Below are 19,995 nucleotides of genomic sequence, written 5' to 3' on the forward strand. Positions count from 1 at the left end.
GCTCAGTTAGACACTTCAGCCTTGTTAGGACCCATGTTTGGACCTCTCCCCTATCCTGGGAGCTTCCAAGGGTCCCAGAGTCAAGCCTTTGACTCCTCTCTACTGCACAAAATCTATTTGGGATGGGTCAGAAAATGACTTTAGAGATCCCCTGATTCCTATTGTTGACCCCAATCTGCTTCCAAAGGTCCATACTGTGGTCTGTAGTAAATGGACGACAAAGAGAAGTGAAGCAAAAGATCCATTTGCCCAGTAAAGACCACAAATTGCTCAGTTAGAGAAGTCTTGTCTCTTCAGCCAGTTTCTGGCAAGGAAGTTATTCCAGGTTATGAATCAGGGGTGTTGGTGGGGTATAGCCCCTTGCAAATCTGATCTCCCTTGTAGCTCCCCAGGCCATTAAACCAGCTGCTGGCCACACTTGGGTCAGGTCTGAATGCACCACTATGACTGGAACAACTGCACTAAGCCACAGACTTGAGAGCAATGAAAACTTCTGCACAGGTTTTTTTTGTCCTTCATTGTTATTTTCCCATAGGATTTCTTTAAATGGACCGGCTTGTCATAGCTTAAGTGGAGCTAATTTATTAAAATGTCTTTAAAAAAAAAAAAAAAAAAAAAAGCGTGAGTAAAATGGGAGATCAATCCCTTGAAACGCTAATGACTTCGTGATGTGGTTGTAAGACAGAGCCCTTATCTCAGCTGGACATAATAATTGAATAGATATCAGAGGAGAAGTTGTTCAGCATCTTCAGTTCATTATCAATGACTTTTTTTTAAACTGCTTCTTCTGTCTAAGATAGCCATCGGTTTCATATTTCTTCTTTATTCCTTTGCTCCTCGTTAGATCTAATAATTGCAAGAAAAGAACAGCTCCATTTTCCTTTGTCATTGGTAGATGTCATTGTAACAAATATGGGGTCATGTCCACACAATCCAGAAGTGTCCTGTCCACAGATATATCAGAGATGTCTTGGCAGGTTCAGGATGTCATATTAGGACTCTGATGGTCCCTCCCCCCCTAAAATGTACAACTTAGGCACTTCTAAGCGGGTTTTGACCCCTTCATTCTGAGAATGTGTTGTGTCCCTTCTTGCTTGTTCGGATATCGTCAGCTGGGAAATTGAAAGTATAGTCTGTGTGCAAATCATGTGTTAGCAACTTTTGGAGAGTAATAAAGCACATTGGTCAAGGGCTTTATATATAATGATGATAGGAATTGTATTGACCACCTGGGTTAAAATTGCATGACAGCTTATCCACATATCAGACTACCAAGTCTTTTATAAACTGAGGATTATGTAGCTTTGGCTGTGCTGAGAGCCTGAACTCATATGGTGGAACGGCTTACATGTTTCAACTGTAAAAGAAGGATGTGTTGACAAGATAGTGGGATGGAAATGCAAATGCAGTAGTATTAAGAGGTGTCAGCTGGCATTTCCAATAGCAATAAGAAAGCATCGATACTGGAAGTACCGGTTAGTAAGGCCGTACATGGGATGTCGTGTCCCGTTGTGGTCATGCATGTTTGAGACAGATGAAGTCAGACGGGAAGAGGGGCAGAACAGAGCTACCAGGCTGAAATCTGGTTTGAATTTGGCGGGTCTGGGATCAAAGCCTCTTACAAGAACACAAATCTGAAAAATGTCGTGTGACAGCAGAAGAGCTTCTCTCTCCGATGATGGGAAACAGAGCTAGGTGTGAGGAGGACGTGGTATCAGCGGGGAGGAGCAGTCCAAGAGACGGGGCTCGCAGAGCACTCACTTGTTGCTTTTCTGCCGTCCATTGCCCATGTGTAGAGCTGAGGGTTACGGTTTTAAAATGAGTAGAGACAACCTCACCCGTATAACAAGTCACGTGGAACTGCAGACCCAGGCTCTGTGTTCGCTCAGGAAGGCAGTGTCGGGAGCCAAAATCCGGTGCTGGAGCTGGTGCTTTTCCAGCCAATCCTCCCTGCAGCTCTGTCAGATCTGGGGAGCCCACGTTTCAAACCGAACTTCTGCAATGTGTTTGCCCCGTTCTGGGATGTCACGAGCGGGCGTACGCACAGGGAGATGTGCATTTGGAAGCTCCCCGTGGCAATGGCTCGTTTGCTAGAAGGTTAAAACATCTGGACTTGAATTTCTGAAGCCGTGGGATGGCAAGGTGGGAGACCCACTGGTTCTGAACAGCTTCAGACCCTCCAAGGCTTGTGCTGAGGTTTGCTTTGAATGCTACGTTTTACAGGCTAAGGTACAGAGGGGTCTGAAAGGTCCATCAAAGCCATGGCAGGATCATAAGGAGGACTTCCTGACCTCCATGAAGTAAGAGACTTTTGATGGGTGCATTCTTCAAACCGAGCAGTTCAGGCTTAATTTGCCCTGTCTGGCATCTTCCAAAGTGGTTTCCTGTCATTTCCAGACTCCAGCTTCCCCATCCATGCCATAAAAATGTAATCCCCTCTTCCTAGCAGCAGAGTTGATCAGGATGAGTCCTTTAAACATTATAAAAAATATAATCTAAGGTAATACCGGTGGGACTGAGGTTCAGGGGACCAACGCATGTACTACGATCTGAGCCTTTAAAAGCTTTATGACATGGTAAGAAAGAAACTAGCAGGGCCTTAAGTCTCACCAGTATTACCTTGGATGATACTTTTTATAATGTTTAAGGGACTCATCCTGCGAAACTTTGCTGCTAACAAGAGGGGGGATTACGTTTTTATGGCATGGATGGGGAAGCTCGAGTATGTATACACCTGGCAGCCGTGCACCTGTCCCGTACCGTGCGACTGGAGTTGGAGAGAAGGACTCGAGCGCCAGAGGCACGGGATTATACGCACGCCCTATGACAGTGGCTTAGCGGAGTTTTAAATAGCAACAAACACTCGTGGATCCTTTCATCGGGTCCTGTCCCAACAAGCGACGTGTTAGTTCTTCGTCTCCAGGCTGGACGTGACCTCCTGAGGTCCCTTCCCACCCTCATCATCTGCGACTCTATAACTGCAACTCAAGAGATTGGGGTTCAGCACTTAAATCGCAGGTTCGCGATTGTCACGGAAGCCATGAAAAACGGTAATCTCTGCGGAAAATGGCAGGAAATCAACCCAAAAAAATTAATAAAAATAAAATGCTGGCTTCCTAGTGGTCCTCACGGCCTCTGCGACTCGGTCTCGCAGCCCGCCCGGGAGGGGAAGGCACTGGCTGCCGGGGCGGCAGCCAAGAGAGTGGCTTCCCCTTTGTGCCTCTCCACCAATCAGCACCAAGGGGCGGGGCTGTATGAAGGGCAGCCAGCAGTGAAGATGGCAGCCACTCTGTTGTCCCTCCTCCCCCTGGGGTCTCTCCACCAATCAGTGCTGAGGGGCGGGGTCACCATTAAATGACTGCAAAATTGGATCTTCTGGCCATGACCAAGCCACAAAAATGGGTTTTTCTCACTGCAGGTTAGGTAGGTCCCTAGCACTAGGTTCACTCTGGGTCCTGGGCAAGTTACTTGGTATTTCTCTTCCTTAGCTGGCCCTTCTCCTGGGGAAATAGTCCTCTCTGCTTTCTCTGGTCTCTTTAGCTTCAAAGCCTTGCAGGGGAGGGACCATCGCCTGCCGCGAGCGGCAACAGGACTGAAGAAACGAAGCCCAAACTCTGTTCAGACCCCCCAGGCATTGTTTTACCAGCTGGTTTTCTGTTGTACCTGCCTCCCTGCCTATCCTTGCTTCAGCAAAACTACCATTCGCGCCTTTCCCCTTCTCAATTACGCAGTGCGTGGCCTCGGTACAAAAGCTGCTTTGCTCCAAAAAATACCTTGGACCACAGCACTAATGGGGAAACAGCGGGCCACTGTGCTCCCGTCTCGTCATTCTCACCCTCTGCCGGGATCTGAAGGGCTCTGCGCCGCCGGCGAGTCAATAAGGACACGCGCACAGCTCCACAGGCTGTTCGAAAGGCAATTTAAAAAAAATTCAGGCTGGTGACTCATAGAAATAACACCAATTAAGGCAAGGAAAAAAAACGCATTTGTTTCTTTAGGGACACATCAGTTTTAACCATGCACTGTTAAGGGGTATTAAGTAGCTCGTAAAAATGTCATTTAAGACGCTAATCTTCTGGGAGAAGGCAGAGGTGGGACTAGAACCTGGATCTTTGGGCTCTCCGCGTTGTGCCAGAAGCTGTTTTGCCAGCCCCAGCTGGCGCTGGCTTGTTTAAACGCTGCCCCATACCTCCCACCGAAGGCAGAGCTGGTTTTCAAGCTCTCGCGGAGCAGGTCAGGAGATGGGCCCCCAAGGGAATTGCACGCACAAGCCCCTCAGTCAGTACCAGCCCCGTGTGCCGACACCATCGGTTCGTTTGCAGGGATAAGAACACCAGCATCCCCAGCAGGTATGTGCAGAAGGGGACGGAGGGGCAGCTCTTGGGTCTGCATCCTGGTCTCTGATTAGTGACCGGGAAAGCATTGCCCCTGGTGCCCGAGCCTCTAAAATTAACATGTGCTCAACTGCTTCGTTGTTTCAGGGCCAGTATACTCAGCACCTTGGAAGACTGGGCCCTCCACTACAGAAAGGATGTGGACAGACTGGGGGACAGTCATGAAAATGTTTCGGGGACTGGGGCACATGACTTGTGAGGAGAGATTGAGAGAAATGGGTTGATTTAGTGTGCAGAAGAGAAGACCGAGGGGGATTAAATAGCAGCGTTCACCTCCCTGCTGGGGGGCTGCAAAGAGGATGGAGCTGGGCTGGTCTCAGTGGGGGCAGGTGACATCAAGGAGCAATGGGCTCAAGTTGCAGCAAGGGACGTTTAAGTTAGATATTAGGAGGAACTTTCTCATGAGGAGGGTAGTAAAATACTGGAGCAGGTTACCCAGAGAGGTGGTGGACCTTCCATCCTCAGAGGTTGTTAAGACTCGGGTAGAGAAAGCCTTGACTGGGGTGATGTAGTTGGGGCTGGTCCTGCTTTGAGCAGGACTAGATGTGACCCAGGGAAGTGGTCCTCGCCCCTACCTTGGGCAAATTCAAGAGGAGGTTGGACGATCACCTGTCTGGGGTCTTGTGAACCCAGCGTTCATTCCTGCCTGTGGCAGGGGGTCAGGCGAGATGATCTGTTCAGGTCCCTCCTGGCCCTAGCTACTATGAAACTATGACCCCCTGAGGTCCCTTCCACCCTCACTTTCTTTGATATTTTTTCTATAATTTTGACTCAGCTTCTAGCAGACCATTCGCCAGCTCCAAGAGTTTCTTTAACGCTTTGGCTAAGCTCCTTGTTGAGCTCATTGGAGCCCAATAACTTCCTGCCCGCAGCAGGGGACTGGACTTGATGATCTTGCAGGTCCCTTCCAGTCCTTCGACGCTATGATTCTTGAACCCCCTTCCTCTCAAAGTGGACGCAGGCTCTCGGGAGCACAAATGACACAGCAAACACTGCCAAAAGTCAGGGACTCTTGACTCCCGGCATCAGCTGGTTGCAAACTTTGCAGGATAAAACGGACTGCGTTGTTGTACATCATTAGCAGCAGCTGAATTGTAGGTTGTACGAAGACGTGCTACCCAGCTGGTTACCATGGTGCTCTGGCAGAGCAGCTCCATCCTGTGTCTGTCACCGGTGGATGGTGGAGTATCTCCTTCACTTCAGGGAGCGTGGGCCAGAGCTTTAGAAAATGCAGGTCCAGGCTCCGTTCCTTCTGTCGTGGAGCAGAGTGCAAGGGCTCATGATCTGCATCAAAGTGAGGGCCAAGAGGTTCTTCTAGGTGCCCTTGGATTTGCTTTGAACATGCATCCATGGGTATATTGAGATATGAATCAAACCCAAACACTTCATTTTCCTTGGTTAATATGCTTGGAGCTTTGGCAGCCTCTAAGTTGGGGATGTCAGCAGAGGTTGAAGGTGAGATGGTGGCCACATGTATGTGATCAAGTCTTCCTCTGCGGTCCTCTCCCGGCAACCAAAATATCCCATTACTTTCTCCTAGCTGAAAGAGCACTTCTTTAACTAGGGAGCTCTGGCTTTGTTAACAAGCACGACAGTGAGGAAGGCCCTGGGGTGCAATACAAAAGAGGTCAGCATTGTCGCATTATGTTTTAGCATGAATGCAGCAAAGCTTTTAAATATGAAAACGTTATGGACATTGCTAAGCTGTCTTTAATGACCCTAACGAAACCTGAAGAGCCAGAGTCTGAATCGTGAAAGGGACTGGAGTTTTACCGTTTGAAAAATCAGGCCGAGGAATGCTTGAATGCTAAATAAATGAATAAGAGCATCTCCCGGCTGGCTCGATGTAGAAATGGGAGCAATTGCTTGTTTTTTGAACAGCTAACACAGTTTATACTTTCTCTTCTGCATAATGGCTTATGAATGTCCAGAATAGCAGAGACTACCTGTGGGTGAAGAAGGGTGAGTGCACCCAAAAGCTTGCAAAGAACTTTTTTCCAACTTCTCAGTTGGTCTAATCAAAGATACCCCATCTACCCAAAGAGCCTTGCCTGCCTGTGTAGACCAACACGGCTACAACCAACAACCCAGATGCCATCTAGCATGTGTCAGGATGGGGGAGAGTTGCCAGGCACCACTTTGGTGCAACTCAAGGCTAAAGAATCTGCTTATGTTCCCCCCCATTCCTTGGATGTGAAGCCTCTTTGCCAAACCAAAGCCTTGAGCGTTCATGGGGACTGTCAGGTTTTCCTTTCGGAAGAGGTTCTGGAAACTGAGTCACTAGGCATGCAGAGATTCACCGACAGAGCCCAAAGCCACGGCTTCTTCAGAGGTGGAAGACTAACCTTCAAATGGAGGCACGAAACAGATCACCCCCCCGCCCCAGAACTAATAAGGCTGAAAAACAGACAAGTGCTGATGAATTAATGTAATTATTTTCCTGCATTACTTGCAACAGAATTGGCTCGACTTGAAAGAATATTTTCCTAGTTTCATTTTATAAGGGTTTTTTTCCCCCCTTTCCCTCTTCCTTCCTTGAAGGAGCTGCTTATTTCCAAAACACTTATTAGCTATTTTCTTAATGTTTTGCTTGTAATGACTTTAAAGGGCACATGGTTTGAACTGCTTGCCTGTTTAAAGATGGGAATCAAATACCTTGGGAAAAGAAAGATCAGTGTAGGGATCAATATCTCTTTTGCCTTGGTTTGTTTGTGTGTGCATGTGCGTGCGTGTGCATGTGTGCAAGAGAGAATGCACATGCACTCCTTAGAAGCAAGACCGCACTATTATTGCACTTGCTCTGCCAATGCTTCTTTAGGCTTCCACACCCATCTATTCTGTGTCTGGCCCCTCTTAAACTGCAGCTTGGGGTGTCCAGGGGTTTGCAGCATAGGTTACATTTCATTAGGACTTGGCCTGAGATCTCTGAAATTGCTTTGGAGCTGATCCAAATTCAAATGCGAACACAGGTCAGAGAGGAGAAGGGGAAATACATTAATCCAGAGTGACGTCTCGCCTAACACCTCAAGTGCTTGTGAATGTTAACAAGGTCTGGTAGGATGGGAAAGGAGAGGCCGATGAGGAGAGAGAGCAGGAGTCAGAACGGTAGTCTTGTACGTGGCAAACATTTAATAATGGGGTGACGAAGACTGATTTACCCTAAGAAATAACGCAGTGTCCTTGTTAAAAGGATGCTAAAACCCAATGCTGCGGTGCCATCAGATCTTGCACGATGTGTTCATGTCCTGATCCGCAGCCCTTCGAGGCCGATGGAGGGAGTCTGATTGATTTTCAGTGGGCTTTGGTTGAGGTCCTTACATAGCATCTTCCATCTCTGTTTTGCAAATAATGATTCAATCTTATAGTGCCTCGGTAGGCAGGCAGATACATTTGCACCCATTTACCCTCCAGTATCTCAAAGGTACCCTCCAGTAGGAGTTGGCTAAGTACTTTGGGGGACCTGGGTCTTAGCTCCTGGTTTTTTTGAAGGCTCGTTCCCCCTCCTCCCTCCAGCTCTCGGGACCCTCCCAGAGGTGCTGCCACATCTGGTAGCAATGCCCTCAAACAGGCTTCGTGACTCATTGAGCCCTGGCTCCCAGGCTGGAAGCAGTGCAGCCCTGTCCGCGTGGTCCCACAGGCGCCGTCACACGGAGAGGTTAACGAACCCGCTGGGAGCACTGCCTGTACACCCTGCAGTCCTGGCTTCAATCAAGGGCCCCAAAAGCCTGGACCTTGTCCCAGCTCTCAACTTTTCTGGCCTCTCTAGCAGTTCACCCAGGAACAGCTATAGAGCAAGGGCAGAATTCATGACTGCTGTCTTTGAAGCCTTCCTCTATCCACAAAATGATCCCTCCCTTGGTAGCCACTCACCACTATGCGGGGAAGCCTGCGGAGGAAGAGCGACTAGCCAGGCGGGAGCCTGCCAGGACAGCAATGCAAACTTCTGCAGCAGGTTAACACCAAGGGCTTGTCACACTCCTTGGTATCCACAGTTTGTGGCACGGCACATTTTCTGCAAGCCGAGAACCCATTTAGTGTCCAGCTTTTCTTCCCAACCTCCCTGGGAACCGTCTGTTCTCAAATGCTAGATTCTCTTCTCACAACTTGCATTGGTTTCAAGGGAGGCAAAACAACCCCCCTTTTTATTTATTTGTCTGCGCTCTGGCTGAATCTCCGTGCGCTCTGCCAGGACCTGTCCAGGCCGGGAGAGCTCAGCAACCCCTCAAACGGCGCGACTTAAACCTGCGCCTACGGGCGATCAGCAAAATCCTCCGCACAACACGTGAATGCAGGGTCGCTCGCACAGCTGGGAACTCATGATGGCCGGTATTTAATATTCAAGGTTGTTCCAATCCTTGGGAGAGCATTTCAGCTCCGTGCCAAAGTCCTCGTATTAGTGTAGTTGCTTTTGGGTTCACGCGAGGCGACGGGGCTTGGGTCTGGCTGCGTTGTTTTCCCGAATGAACGTGCCCATCCCTGCAGAAATATTTTGCACTCTTGGGCCCCGCAGAGGGGTTGAAAAGCTTGCAGAGGAAGCAGTCGGGGCCACTGGCACAGAGCTCAGCCCGGCACCTAGGAGCATGTGCTGGCGGTGGGCCACAGCACACGCCTCCCTCTACACCTCTTGCAGCTCGTGACTACAGGGCCCCAGGTGACGTGATGTCATTTGGCAGCTGTTCAAGGAGGAATTATTTCTGGGCTCCTCCAGGTCCCAGGACACTATGGGGAAAGGGATTTCATTTGCCGAGCTGCTAAGCGCTCGGGGCAGGCGGTGTTTGGGAAGATTAGCAGAGAGATGTCGGCCGATGCTTGTAGTATGCAGCCTGGGGATGGAGTAGCCTTGCAGCCAGATGGAAACCTGGAAACTGTGCCTGGCTCCGCTACTGAGCAGCCGCATGACCGCGGACATGTCACTTAACATCTCTGCACGTCCCTTGCGGCTTCTTGCTCTGGGACTATTTGCCGCCGCCCAGAGAGGCTCGTGAGGCTTAATGAGTTGTGCGAGTGCTTTGATGGCGCTGGCTGAAGGATGCTGGATAAGTGCACAGTAAGTCCTGTACCTTTGTTCAATGTTTGCCTTGTGACTTTTAGGCGAGGGAGTATTTGGAGCTTTCTGCTTCTTCCCCAGCCTCTGTAGCTGAAGGGTCTGGTGTCTGGGCTTGGCATTAGCAAACTCATTCAGAGCCAGATGTTTAGACCACGGCCTAAACCCCGATGAGCTCTCCTGGGCTCAGGGGGTCTGATCCAGCCATCCGTGCAGCAAGCCAGTCCCTTTGTCAGCAACGACACACATGCAAGTGTGCAAAGTTTTGCTGTGGAGGACGGATGAAGATCAGATCTGGTTCGGAGAAGAGCTGCACAGGGGGGGAGTTCAGAAGCAGCCCGGTGATTTTGTTAGGGATCCTCTGCCTTGGCATGTGGCTTTGAATTCAATGTAGGCTCAACACCGTGAGTGCCTCTCTCCTCCCTTGGAGAAGAGGCCCCAGGGGGAGAGAGATCAGCCCAGGTGCAAGCCCTGAGGGGTTGGGTGGGATAGAGAGGCAGGTCTTTTGCAACAGGCCCCATGAGCTCAGGCTCCAGGGGCACTCTGGAGGTGACAGGACCTCTGGGACTGGTCAGGCCACTTGGTGCTTTGTAGCCCAAAGCCAAACATTTAAATCCCAGGCAAAGCTGACTGGCGGCGTGTTTCCTACCTGAGCGAAGCCCTGCTGCATCAGCAGGCTCTGGCGGCTTGTGAGGCACAGGGTGCACGGTGGCAGGGGGATCCCAAGGCAGCGAAGGCACAGGAAAGTCTCACGGGGGGTATCTCAAAGAAAAGCCCCTGCTCCAACCCTGCTGCTCCCCTCCCAGCGTGCAGCAGAGCCCACTGGGTGTTTTGCAATCTGCAGAAAGGTGGAAATGCTCCGTTCCTGGAGGAAAAGGGCATCAGTCGCTATTGAGCACAGGAGTGAGGGGTGCAGGCTCTGAATCAGAACCGCCTGGACCTTAAATGCGAGAGGCTGCAAGTGAGAAAGGAATAGGGGAAAAGAGCCAGTTCACTCCCCGTTTCAGCCTCCGCTCTCTGCCGCGGCGTGAGTCCGGGCAAAACGGCCCTATTCCCCATCCCCAGTCGATGGCAGTTCTTACGCAGCCCCCCTTGACCCGACAGAGACCCTTCTCCCCGAGCCTCGGACGCCTGCGGCAGAGCCCGAGTCTCAGGGTGAGTGGTGGGAGGGCATCTCCCCGCACAAGGGCACGTTGCTGCGCTCTTGGTAATTGTTTTTAATTACACGCTCCGAGCCGGGGAGGCGAGCCCAGCCTCCCGACAGAGGTTGCTCTCGCAATTGTTGCAGCAAGGCCCGCAGGGCGGGAGTGCAGGGTGGAGGTATAGAGGTGCCCGGGAAACTACGGGGAGCCGGGGAGCGGCCGTGCTCACTGCAGGCCAAGGGGAACATGCTAACACTATGGAGACTGACAGAGAAAATGGTAAGAAGCCACCTCGGGACGTCCTGCTTTCTCCAACCCACCATGCTGTCTCTGATGGGAGTCGCTTTGCTTCCACGTTGAAACCTCGTCGGCTGGTTTGACTGGACAGGCTTGTTTGGTTTTTGTGTTTGCACCCTGACTTCTGCTCGCTGTCTCGCTCGCCGGCCCTCGGGGCAGTCGGGAGCCGTGAGCATGCCAGTCACCCAAGGAGTGCCCTCTTTTGCCACCTAGGTTCACCAGTACTACAGCTGCCTTCCCGAAGACAAGGTGCCCTACGTGAACAGTCCCGGAGAGAAGCTGCGCATCAAGCAGCTCTTGCACCAGCTGCCGCCGCATGACAATGAGGTGAGTGGCTGAAGGGTCGCCCTGCCGCACGTTGGCGTCACAGTGGCCGTGCCACTGACTGCTGCCGGGCACTTCGCTGCCCCTAGTAGTCACCTCCCTTAAAAAGAGCCACCTGCCTCGGGTTGCCCCCATCACCGCACTGGAGCCCTGTGCTATGCGAAGGCAGTGAGTGGTCCTGTGTCTTTCCCGCTAGCCTCCTGCCGTGAACTCCAGTTTGCAAAACTCCTGGAGAACTGAAGAGAGCAGTCCTTTGCCCTGCTCCGTTTGCCAGGGTTTCAGCCTCCTGCAGAAAGAGAGTTCCCTTCTTGGCAGCTTTTCAGAGACATTTTGGCCAACCACTGATGCTGTTTGCTTGGCATCTATGGATTCATTTGCTTTTAAAGTGAAGTTTTGGCTGTATTTATTTACGTGTTAAATTTACCCTCCGATCAGCTCTGTGGGAAACAAAGCAGACTCCCAGCACTCGAGAGCAAAACCTGTGTTAAAACTGGCCGGAGGTCCTGGTTCAATCAACTCAAGATGAGTTTTAAATGGACCCCACGAGGCTGTCCCTGCCCCTCTGGGGTCACCCACGTTTTTCAAGGGGGAGCAGATTTACGTGGGGGCTGAGGACCTTGGTGGAGCGGAGTCCAGATCTCTGATCCGGCCCGATGCTGAGCCTTGACCCCGCGCTTGCAGCCGTGGCCCATTCGGACACTTACTCTCTTGTGGGATCATTGAGTTCCCGTCTCCCAGAAAGTTTCATTGCCTAAACAAAGAATTTCACGTTGCTCCTTCAGGAATCCATTTTATACATGCAGGTAACTTGTTTTTATCTAGGTCATATTTTAATGTGCTTGCCTGCATATGGCTGGCTGCCATAGAAATACAGTGAGGCATTGTCAGTAGCCAGGGGAGCTGCGAACACCTGCGAGGAGAGTGTCCATACCCGTAGGGCCCGATCCTGTAGGCTTGATGTGTGAAGCCAGCATGAACCTCCAGCACCGGACAGCTGAGGGGCACGTTTCCTTGCCCACGAGCTGGGAGGGAGGCATCCAACTCCCGCGGACGCTCAGCTCGCCCCTTTGCAAAAGTCCAGCTGTGAGGATATCTCACGCGGTTTTCTGTTGCATTCAAGGACTCTGTTCTCCTAAGTCAGGGATGTGGAGTTGGACGCGGTCTCTGCCTACCCCGCAGCATGGCCATTTAGTGTTTTCCCCCCGCACTGTCTTACTAACATGGTTCCATTAGGGCTGAATTGGCTTCAGCTCACATCTGTAATCATCAGGGACAAGAAACAGCTGAGCCCTGGAAACCCCCAGTTCTGTAAACTGTGGGGAAATTCTCACTTAGGCTGTTTACATCCTTTCCTTCCTTTATTTTGCAATTTCTGATGAACCCTGGGCTGACACTGGGTGTGCGGTCCCATAGCGAGTCACCGCAGCCCTGGGGTAAAGCTAAGGAAAACGAGGTTTGCAGTTGGTTTCGGAGCTGCTGTTCTAGCGGCAGCAGAAAAAAGATAGCAGGGAGCAATGGCAAGGTTTGCAGAAGCAATGAGCCAGCCCCTGGCCAAGCCTCGAATACCCGCCTTGCCACAAGCCGACCTACCCTTTTAAATAACAGCAGCAATCATCGGCACGAGTGCAGGGGAGCGGGCTTGCTGCCAGATGGTGCCACCTATCACCGCTTGTCTTGTAGGTCCGATATTGCAACTCGCTGGATGAGGAGGAGAAGAGGGAGCTCAAGCTCTTCAGCAATCAGCGGAAGAGGGAAAATTTAGGCAGAGGCAACGTTCGGCCCTTCCCCGTCACCATGACGGGAGCCATTTGCGAGCAGGTAAGCGGTCGCTCGGGGCGTGTTGTTGGGGACGGCACCCCGTGGTCAGGGGTGTAGAGATAGGTAAGTGCATTGTCATATCACATTGGGGGTCACCTTCCAGAAGGCTGAATATACGGTGCATCCCAGATGGCTACAGGCTGGGCTATTATACCCTGGTTTAGGCGGTACAGGCACGAATCCCAACCCCGCCTGCCTCTCCCGCAGCTGGATTGAATCCCCGTGAATCTCCAGCCTGTGCTCCCAGCCGCCGGTCCCTGATCCAGACACGAGGCACGGTGCTTGGGTAAGGAGCCCACGTCCAGTGCATCAGCAGGCAGGAGGGACGAGTTGGAGAGAAGGAGGATGGATGGACACTGAGGCCTGACAAGCTTCAGTCTTCGAAGCCGAGAAAAAAGCAGTCATTTTGCTTTAAGATACTTGAAAGCACTCGTCGGTCGGGGATTAGTGACAGGCCAGCCAAGCCTACTGCTGCTGCATTCATTTCCCCCACAGAGTCCTTCAGGCAGCTAAAAGCCCTTCAGAAATAGCTATTTCCACCCATAACAGGCCTAGGGAAGAAGCACATCCTCAGGTCACCCTGCTCGCCTGCAGTCCAATGGTCACAGGATCATCGGAAAGTAGGGCTGGAAGGATGCTCGCAAGGTCGTCTGCTCCATCCCCCTGTTTGCACAGGCTAAACCATCCCAGCTGAGCATCTAACCTGCTCTTAAACGCTTCCAAGGATGGAGGTGCCACAACTACCCGAGGCAGCTTGTTCCAGTGCTTGACCACCCTCGGAGCTAGGAAGTCCCTCCTCGCCTCCAACCTAAATCTCCCCTGCTGCAGCTTGAGGTCATTACTCCTAGTCCTGTCCCTTAGGGCCACGGAGACAAGTCCAGCTCCTTAATCACCCTGCAGGATTTGAAGACTGTTATCAAATCCCCCCGCAGTCTTCCCGTGTTCAGACTAAATAACCCTAGCTGTTTCAGCCTTTCAGCACAGCCAGTAGCGAAGACAGCACAAGTAGATATGGCATCTTCATGCTGCCTGCAACACAAAGCATGACCCAGGGCCGGGGAGACTTGGGTGACCCCAAATTGAGGTTTTCCACGACAGAGCTGGCTGCAGCTGAGCGAGAACAAGCAAGCACCTTCTTTCTCACCCTGAAAGCTGCCTCCCTGCCCTGCAGCTAAACCCCCTTCTCGTTTTAACAGTGCGGCGGCCAGATCAACGGCGGAGACATCGCGGTGTTTGCATCTCGAGCAGGGCACGGCGTGTGCTGGCACCCTCCTTGCTTCATCTGCAGCGTTTGCAACGAGTTGCTGGTTGACCTGATCTACTTCTACCAGGACGGGAAGATCTACTGCGGCCGGCACCACGCTGAGTGCCTGAAGCCGCGGTGTGCGGCCTGCGACGAGGTAAGGGCAAAGAGGAGTGGGCGCTTGGGCTTGCACCGTGCTGCTTGAGGTATGGGGGGAGCATGGTATAGAGTTGCAAAAAAGCAGGGCTGGAAGGGACCTCTGTGGGTCATTGAGTCCAGCCCCCTGCCTGAGGCAGGATCATCCCTATCCAAACCTCCCCACACAAATCCATGGTCTAATCTATTAGCCAAAGTCAGCCCTGACATGGCATGGGACATCACACCCCAACCTGTCCATTTTGGTGTGGGATACTCCCCAGTGGATGTACAAGCTGCACCAGGAGCGTTTTGTGGCCATCCAAGCTAAGCCCCCCTCAGGGGGTCTGAGCAGAGACTGCCCCCAGCCCACGTGCCATGATACTGGGAGAGACGTTAAAGCGTTGAGGGTTTCTTTTATGCTGCTGCACCCAGGAGCTTGAATGCAAACTGGGAAGTGGCCCGGCATTTGCAAAGCACGTGGGTTATGGGGAAAAGTAAATCTGAAATTAAATCCCTCGTGAAGGAGATGGCTCATTGGGAGGTTGTCCGTTTGGGATATTCGGCTTGGGCTGGTGCAATTAATATGAAAAGCACACGTGTCCTGTGAGATGTTGAGCTTGTGAGCACTGCTTTGGCACCATATGTGGACGAAGGAAGGCAATAGGCAGGACCTCCGCTGCCACCGGTGTGCAAACTCTCTGCAGGTCCCAATCCAGTGCAAGTGCCGTGCCATCGCGCAGCCTGGCTTGCACATGTCTGTGTTTTCACATGTGTGTGGCTGGTAGAGCTGAATGGCTCTAAGCAACATGCCGAGTACTCAAAGCCATCGGATGCTGGATGGTTGTGGTTTCTTCTGGCCCGTATAAAACTTTCCCTTTATTTCCAGTTTGTCCCCAGGGAGATTCACGCTGGGCTTGCAAAATTCAAATCAGCCCAGAATCATTGTGAGTGAGGTCCAGGTTTCCTTTTTGATAACAGCTCCTGGAAGGGCACAATAAACCGTGTCCCTTCGGTCCAGCTGGGCAGATCGGTGTTTTCGCTTTGCACAGACGAACCAGAAGCAGCCGCGCGTTCGACTTCTTACTCCCATGTAATGCTTGACCATGCCGCGGATTGAAATCGGCTTTAATAAAGGAGATTAAAGGGATATGGGAAGCTGAACAAATGTAATCTAATCCAAAAAACCTACGACGCTGTTTCTCGAGTGTCAATCTCAGTTTAAAAGGCTGGTGAAGGAAATTGTTCTGCCTTTTAAAGTTATGAAAAGCATCGTGTGGAAAACCATATGTACTGTAAAATGCTAAGTCCTTTCTAGGCAGATGTACAGAAAATATCTCTCTATCTATGCGCATGGAATATAAAGGATGTGGATGTATGTATCCAATTAGATTTGTAATGTTACCAGCAAAAAACAAATGCTTAACTATTAAAATGGCCTTCTTGCCCAGTGATTTAAACTAGCTCATTTTTTTCATGGGCTTTTAGGCTTACAAAGCCCTGCTACAGGTCTGAGTACAAGCACCATACTCAGATCCTTCCTGAAAGCTGACTTCTGCCTCCAAAGTGACCAAAAGTGCTCACCAAAACTGTAATGCAGAACTACAGGGCAAGACTTCCTGGCCAATCTGCCCTGCAGAAGGCACTGAGCCACCCCTTGCCCTCTGATGTGGGGGCACGAAGCCCCAGGGAGAGGGACAGTCACTGGGGATCAAGATGCCTGCAAGTGCCACCCATCTCAGCTGGCTCATTTTTTAGTGACTCCTCAAACCGGTCCGTGCCTCAGTTTCTCCACCAGTCAAATGGGTGTTCTGCCATATGCATCTTTGAAAAACCATGAGCTTCTCAAACGTCATCAAGTCTTTAGTGCTCGCACAGAGTCACACAAAGCAGCGAGGAGGAGGAGGAGGAGGAGAACTCGCACAGCCTTCTGCACTCATGGGTTTTCAGGGCTTCGAGTAGGGTGGACTAGGATCCCGCTTAGATGCTTAGTGATTGCAATGGGATTTGGCCTGGAGGCATTTGTGGATGCAAGTGCTATCTGAACGCCCAGGATTGCTTTATGTCAGCCGCTCTGAGGGACTGTCCTTGGTCTTGCTTTCAGTCGCATCTTTTATATTAAGGCTCCCTTCTGAAGCAGTTCATACATGATTGATAGATGCCTTAATAAATGCCACGTTGCTGTAGAGTCCAACAGATCAATAGCCTGTTTATAACTGGGGCCTGAAAGCATCCATAACCCTTTCTGCTTGTGTTTATAACCATCTACAGCGGATAGCACTCCGTTCCTGCAGTGTATTTACTGCACCTCAGTAGAAAGCAGACCCTGGGAAGTGCCAGGCACGCGTGTTGTATTGCACTGTGCGGGTCTAGAGCTTGGATTGCCTTCCTCCCCGCATCGCATGTCCTTGTAGCGAGGGTCTCTGCTATCATCACCTTTGTTATCTGTTCTAGCTGCACCTGAGGATGCTCATCAAAGCTCAGGGCTCCTGGGCATGGCTCTATAGAAAGATGATGCTTGTGGTCCCAGGTGCTGGAAGGCACATCCTACGTGGTCAAAACCAATGCATTGGGGATGGGGGACAAATGGCTTCGTGTTTCTGCCTGCCGTTTTTGGGTGGCTCATTTTCCTTCTTCTGGTTCTTCCCAGATCATCTTTGCAGACGAGTGCACCGAGGCGGAGGGCAGACATTGGCACATGAAGCACTTTTGCTGTTTTGAATGTGAAACCGTGCTGGGAGGCCAGAGGTACATCATGAAGGAAGGCCGCCCGTACTGCTGCAACTGCTTCGAGTCCTTGTACGCCGAGTACTGCGACACCTGTGCCCAGCACATAGGTAAGAGCCAAGGGGCTGCCAAGCTACGAGGGAGAGGGATGAGCGTGCTGCCTTTTCATAGTGGTTTAAGTGAAGCTTTCTTGAGGCTACCGCTCGAAAGGACTTCGCTTGACACTGGCTTCTTGGCAGTGCAAGCTGCCTCAGTTACACCTCTGACAACAGCTTGGCAGCGCGGGCGTCTTTATGAGACTTCAGACAAGACCGCACCAGAGAGCTGCTCCCAGCCACGTACCCACCCCTAGATCCAGTGTAGAAAGGGAGTAACTGCAGGCACCAGGCTTGCAAAACCTTCCCGTTCCTCGAGAAGGCAGAAAGGGAGGTTAGCTGTTGAAATGGCTGCCTTTTCCAGGGAGGATTTTTTTAATCCCCTTTTGAAGGAGGGAAGAATAGTGGAAAGCCAGCTCAGGAGCTATTAAAGCTTGCCAGAGCAAGGGCTTTCTCTGTGCATGTCACTGCTGTCTTGCAGAGAGTCTTGCACTCTTGGCATCTGATTCTTACCATTGGGACTTTCTCAGGGGTTGCAGGAGTTAAGGAGCCGCTGCCAGGGAAGATGGCTGATCGTTAGAAGTCATTATTGTTTCAGTTTCATTCTTTTTAATCCACAAATAGACGTGATAGTCTCAAGCACAGGGGAAAAAAGCAACAACCAAAAAAGAAGCTGCGGGCTTAATCCACCTTTCTGACATGGAGAATGTTACTGTTTTACATGAGGGACTGGCTAATTCCCTTCCCAAACCTTGCTGTATTACCTTCTTAACATAAGCTGGCACCTCTCCCAGTGGTAAAATGAGCTTAGATGCAGGGTTGCTGTATTCTGCAATCTCTCTGGCTGCTTTGTTGTGCATTTAAAAGAAATCTGTTTACGTGGGTGGATGGACAAGCAGCTTTTTATCTGTCCAGATAAGGGAGTGCGCATTTGTGCCGCTCTCCAATAACACACACTGCCCCTAGGAAGGACAAGAAAAGAAAACCCTTTGGCTCCTATGCAATTTCCAAACAGTCAGCAGGGAGGAATTGATGTTTCAGCGAAGCACTCGGGGCTGAGTTTAACTCTGTCCTCCATCCATCCCTCTTTACCACTTATCTTTGCATTGATGCCCCCTCCACAGGGGTGAAAGCAGTCTTGCACTTGCCACTGCAGTCAGAACTCAGTGTTGTCTCGTGATCTTCCCTCTTGTCATCCCTTTATGACTTAGAAACCATAATACTGAGCGTTTGCATGATACCTGTCAGAGTAGCGCTGAGGCTTGCGGGCACTGCCACAAAACAGCAATCATCATAGAAGCGAGGCGAGGTGTGGAAGCTAAGGTGAGGCATGTGCTTAAGACTTTGGCAGAGTTGGTCTCATAATGGGACCCCTGGAAAAGAAGAGTTACCTGCCCGTCCCAGACGTAACTTCAGAAGCGAGTGCTAGGCGGCTGGATCGAGAGCTAGTCGGTGCATTCCAGATGTTCGTTCCACCCACCGCCTCCTTTGGTCTTCAAATGCCGCACTTGGCTCTCTTTGTGTAAAAACCGTTTGCTTGTTGCAATGCAAAAAAGGTTGCGCGTAAACCAGTTTGAGCTGGGAATCGGACGGGTTGCTCGCAGCTTTGTTACGTGTATTTATAGCCACGTTAATTGGTTCTGCTAAGATGCCCCGCGAGTATGGACGAACGTGTTGCGCACACGTGTGCGCTTGTTCTCGCACCCGGAGTGTGCCGCGCGTCCTGCCGCAGTTACTAAGGTAACTGTGCCTTTTGCTGAGAACTGCCGAGTAAACAGACAAATAAACGCGTTAGAAAGGAGGCTTCGGCACCGGCATTCGCCCACTGGAAAATTCTTCTAGCTTGCACAGAAAGGAGCTAACCCACGCTGTCTTCTTCGGCCTTCCTGCGACGTGGCGTTGCGGTAATTCTTTGGGCATCGCTCCATCCTGTGGCTCAGAAAGCAGAGGTGACCTCCCATTGCTTATTATGGAGGAGAGAAAGGACAGGTTTAAAAAAAAAAGTCCCTTCTGAGTCTTCCCTGGATAACTCCCCAAAAGCTCGACTAGCAATGGCAGCAATTTGTGTTTCATTTTTGTGGTTTCATGGCTAGCAGGTAGCATTGGAGACTGCCCCCGTGCCACTTTCCAAACGGATGCCCTCCTTTGGGCCTCTGTGGGTTTCCTTACACTCGTTTGGGGAGGCACGGTGCTATCATCTGCGGTTTTGGAGCCCTAGTTAATTGGGAGGATTTCAGGGAAGGCTGATGACTTAGAGTTCCCCGTTTCCAGTGCAATGAAGTAGTAACCTGTGAGGGATAATGCCTGGGTATGCACAGTGATTACTAATATTATTTCACATACAGCTGCTCTAGACCGGACCTGCCAAGTCTCACATCTGCTGCTCTGAGCAGACTCCCATTGCTACCCCACCATGACTGATTCCTTAATCTAGCCAGGGACAGGGTGAGGGGAGGCGAAGCTCAGCCTCCCTCCTGATGCTCCTGATGGTACTCAGGAGGATGCAGCAATACCTGGGGCATCCTCCTTCTTGGAGAGGCTGCAGCCCTTAAAACAAAGGTCTGGTCTTAAACTCTGCAAGGATTAAAGCTGCCAAGAGCAGGGACGTGGCCATGTTCTGCCCCATAATGGAGAAAGCAGAACAAATGCCTCTTTCTAGTTGCTGGTTAGCAGTACCCTGTGCTCCTACCTTTTTAAATGCAAAATGAACTGTTTGCAACTGCGGTCACATAGGGCTTGAGCCTGCACTTTGTCTCATCCGGAGCCTGCAAAGGGA

The 19,995-nt window shown here is 51.1% G+C and overlaps 1 protein-coding gene across 6 annotated transcripts in view; it reads left to right on the top strand.

Moving 5' to 3' along the window:
* The window catches only part of PRICKLE2 (prickle planar cell polarity protein 2), a 155,951-nt gene that overhangs the window by 118,692 nt on the left and 17,264 nt on the right, over positions 1–19,995 (top strand). For all 6 annotated transcript variants that reach the window (XM_025199000.1, XM_025199001.1, XM_025198998.1 and 3 more), the window contains 4 exons: positions 11,091–11,204; positions 12,882–13,019; positions 14,216–14,419; positions 17,048–17,234. In XM_025199000.1, coding sequence (XP_025054785.1) covers positions 11,091–11,204; positions 12,882–13,019; positions 14,216–14,419; positions 17,048–17,234 — 643 coding nt within the window. The remainder of the gene's footprint in view (positions 1–11,090; positions 11,205–12,881; positions 13,020–14,215; positions 14,420–17,047; positions 17,235–19,995) is intronic.

Source organism: Alligator sinensis, unplaced genomic scaffold (assembly GCF_000455745.1).
Source record: "Alligator sinensis unplaced genomic scaffold, ASM45574v1 scaffold469_1, whole genome shotgun sequence".
Taxonomy (NCBI): Eukaryota; Metazoa; Chordata; order Crocodylia; family Alligatoridae; genus Alligator; species Alligator sinensis.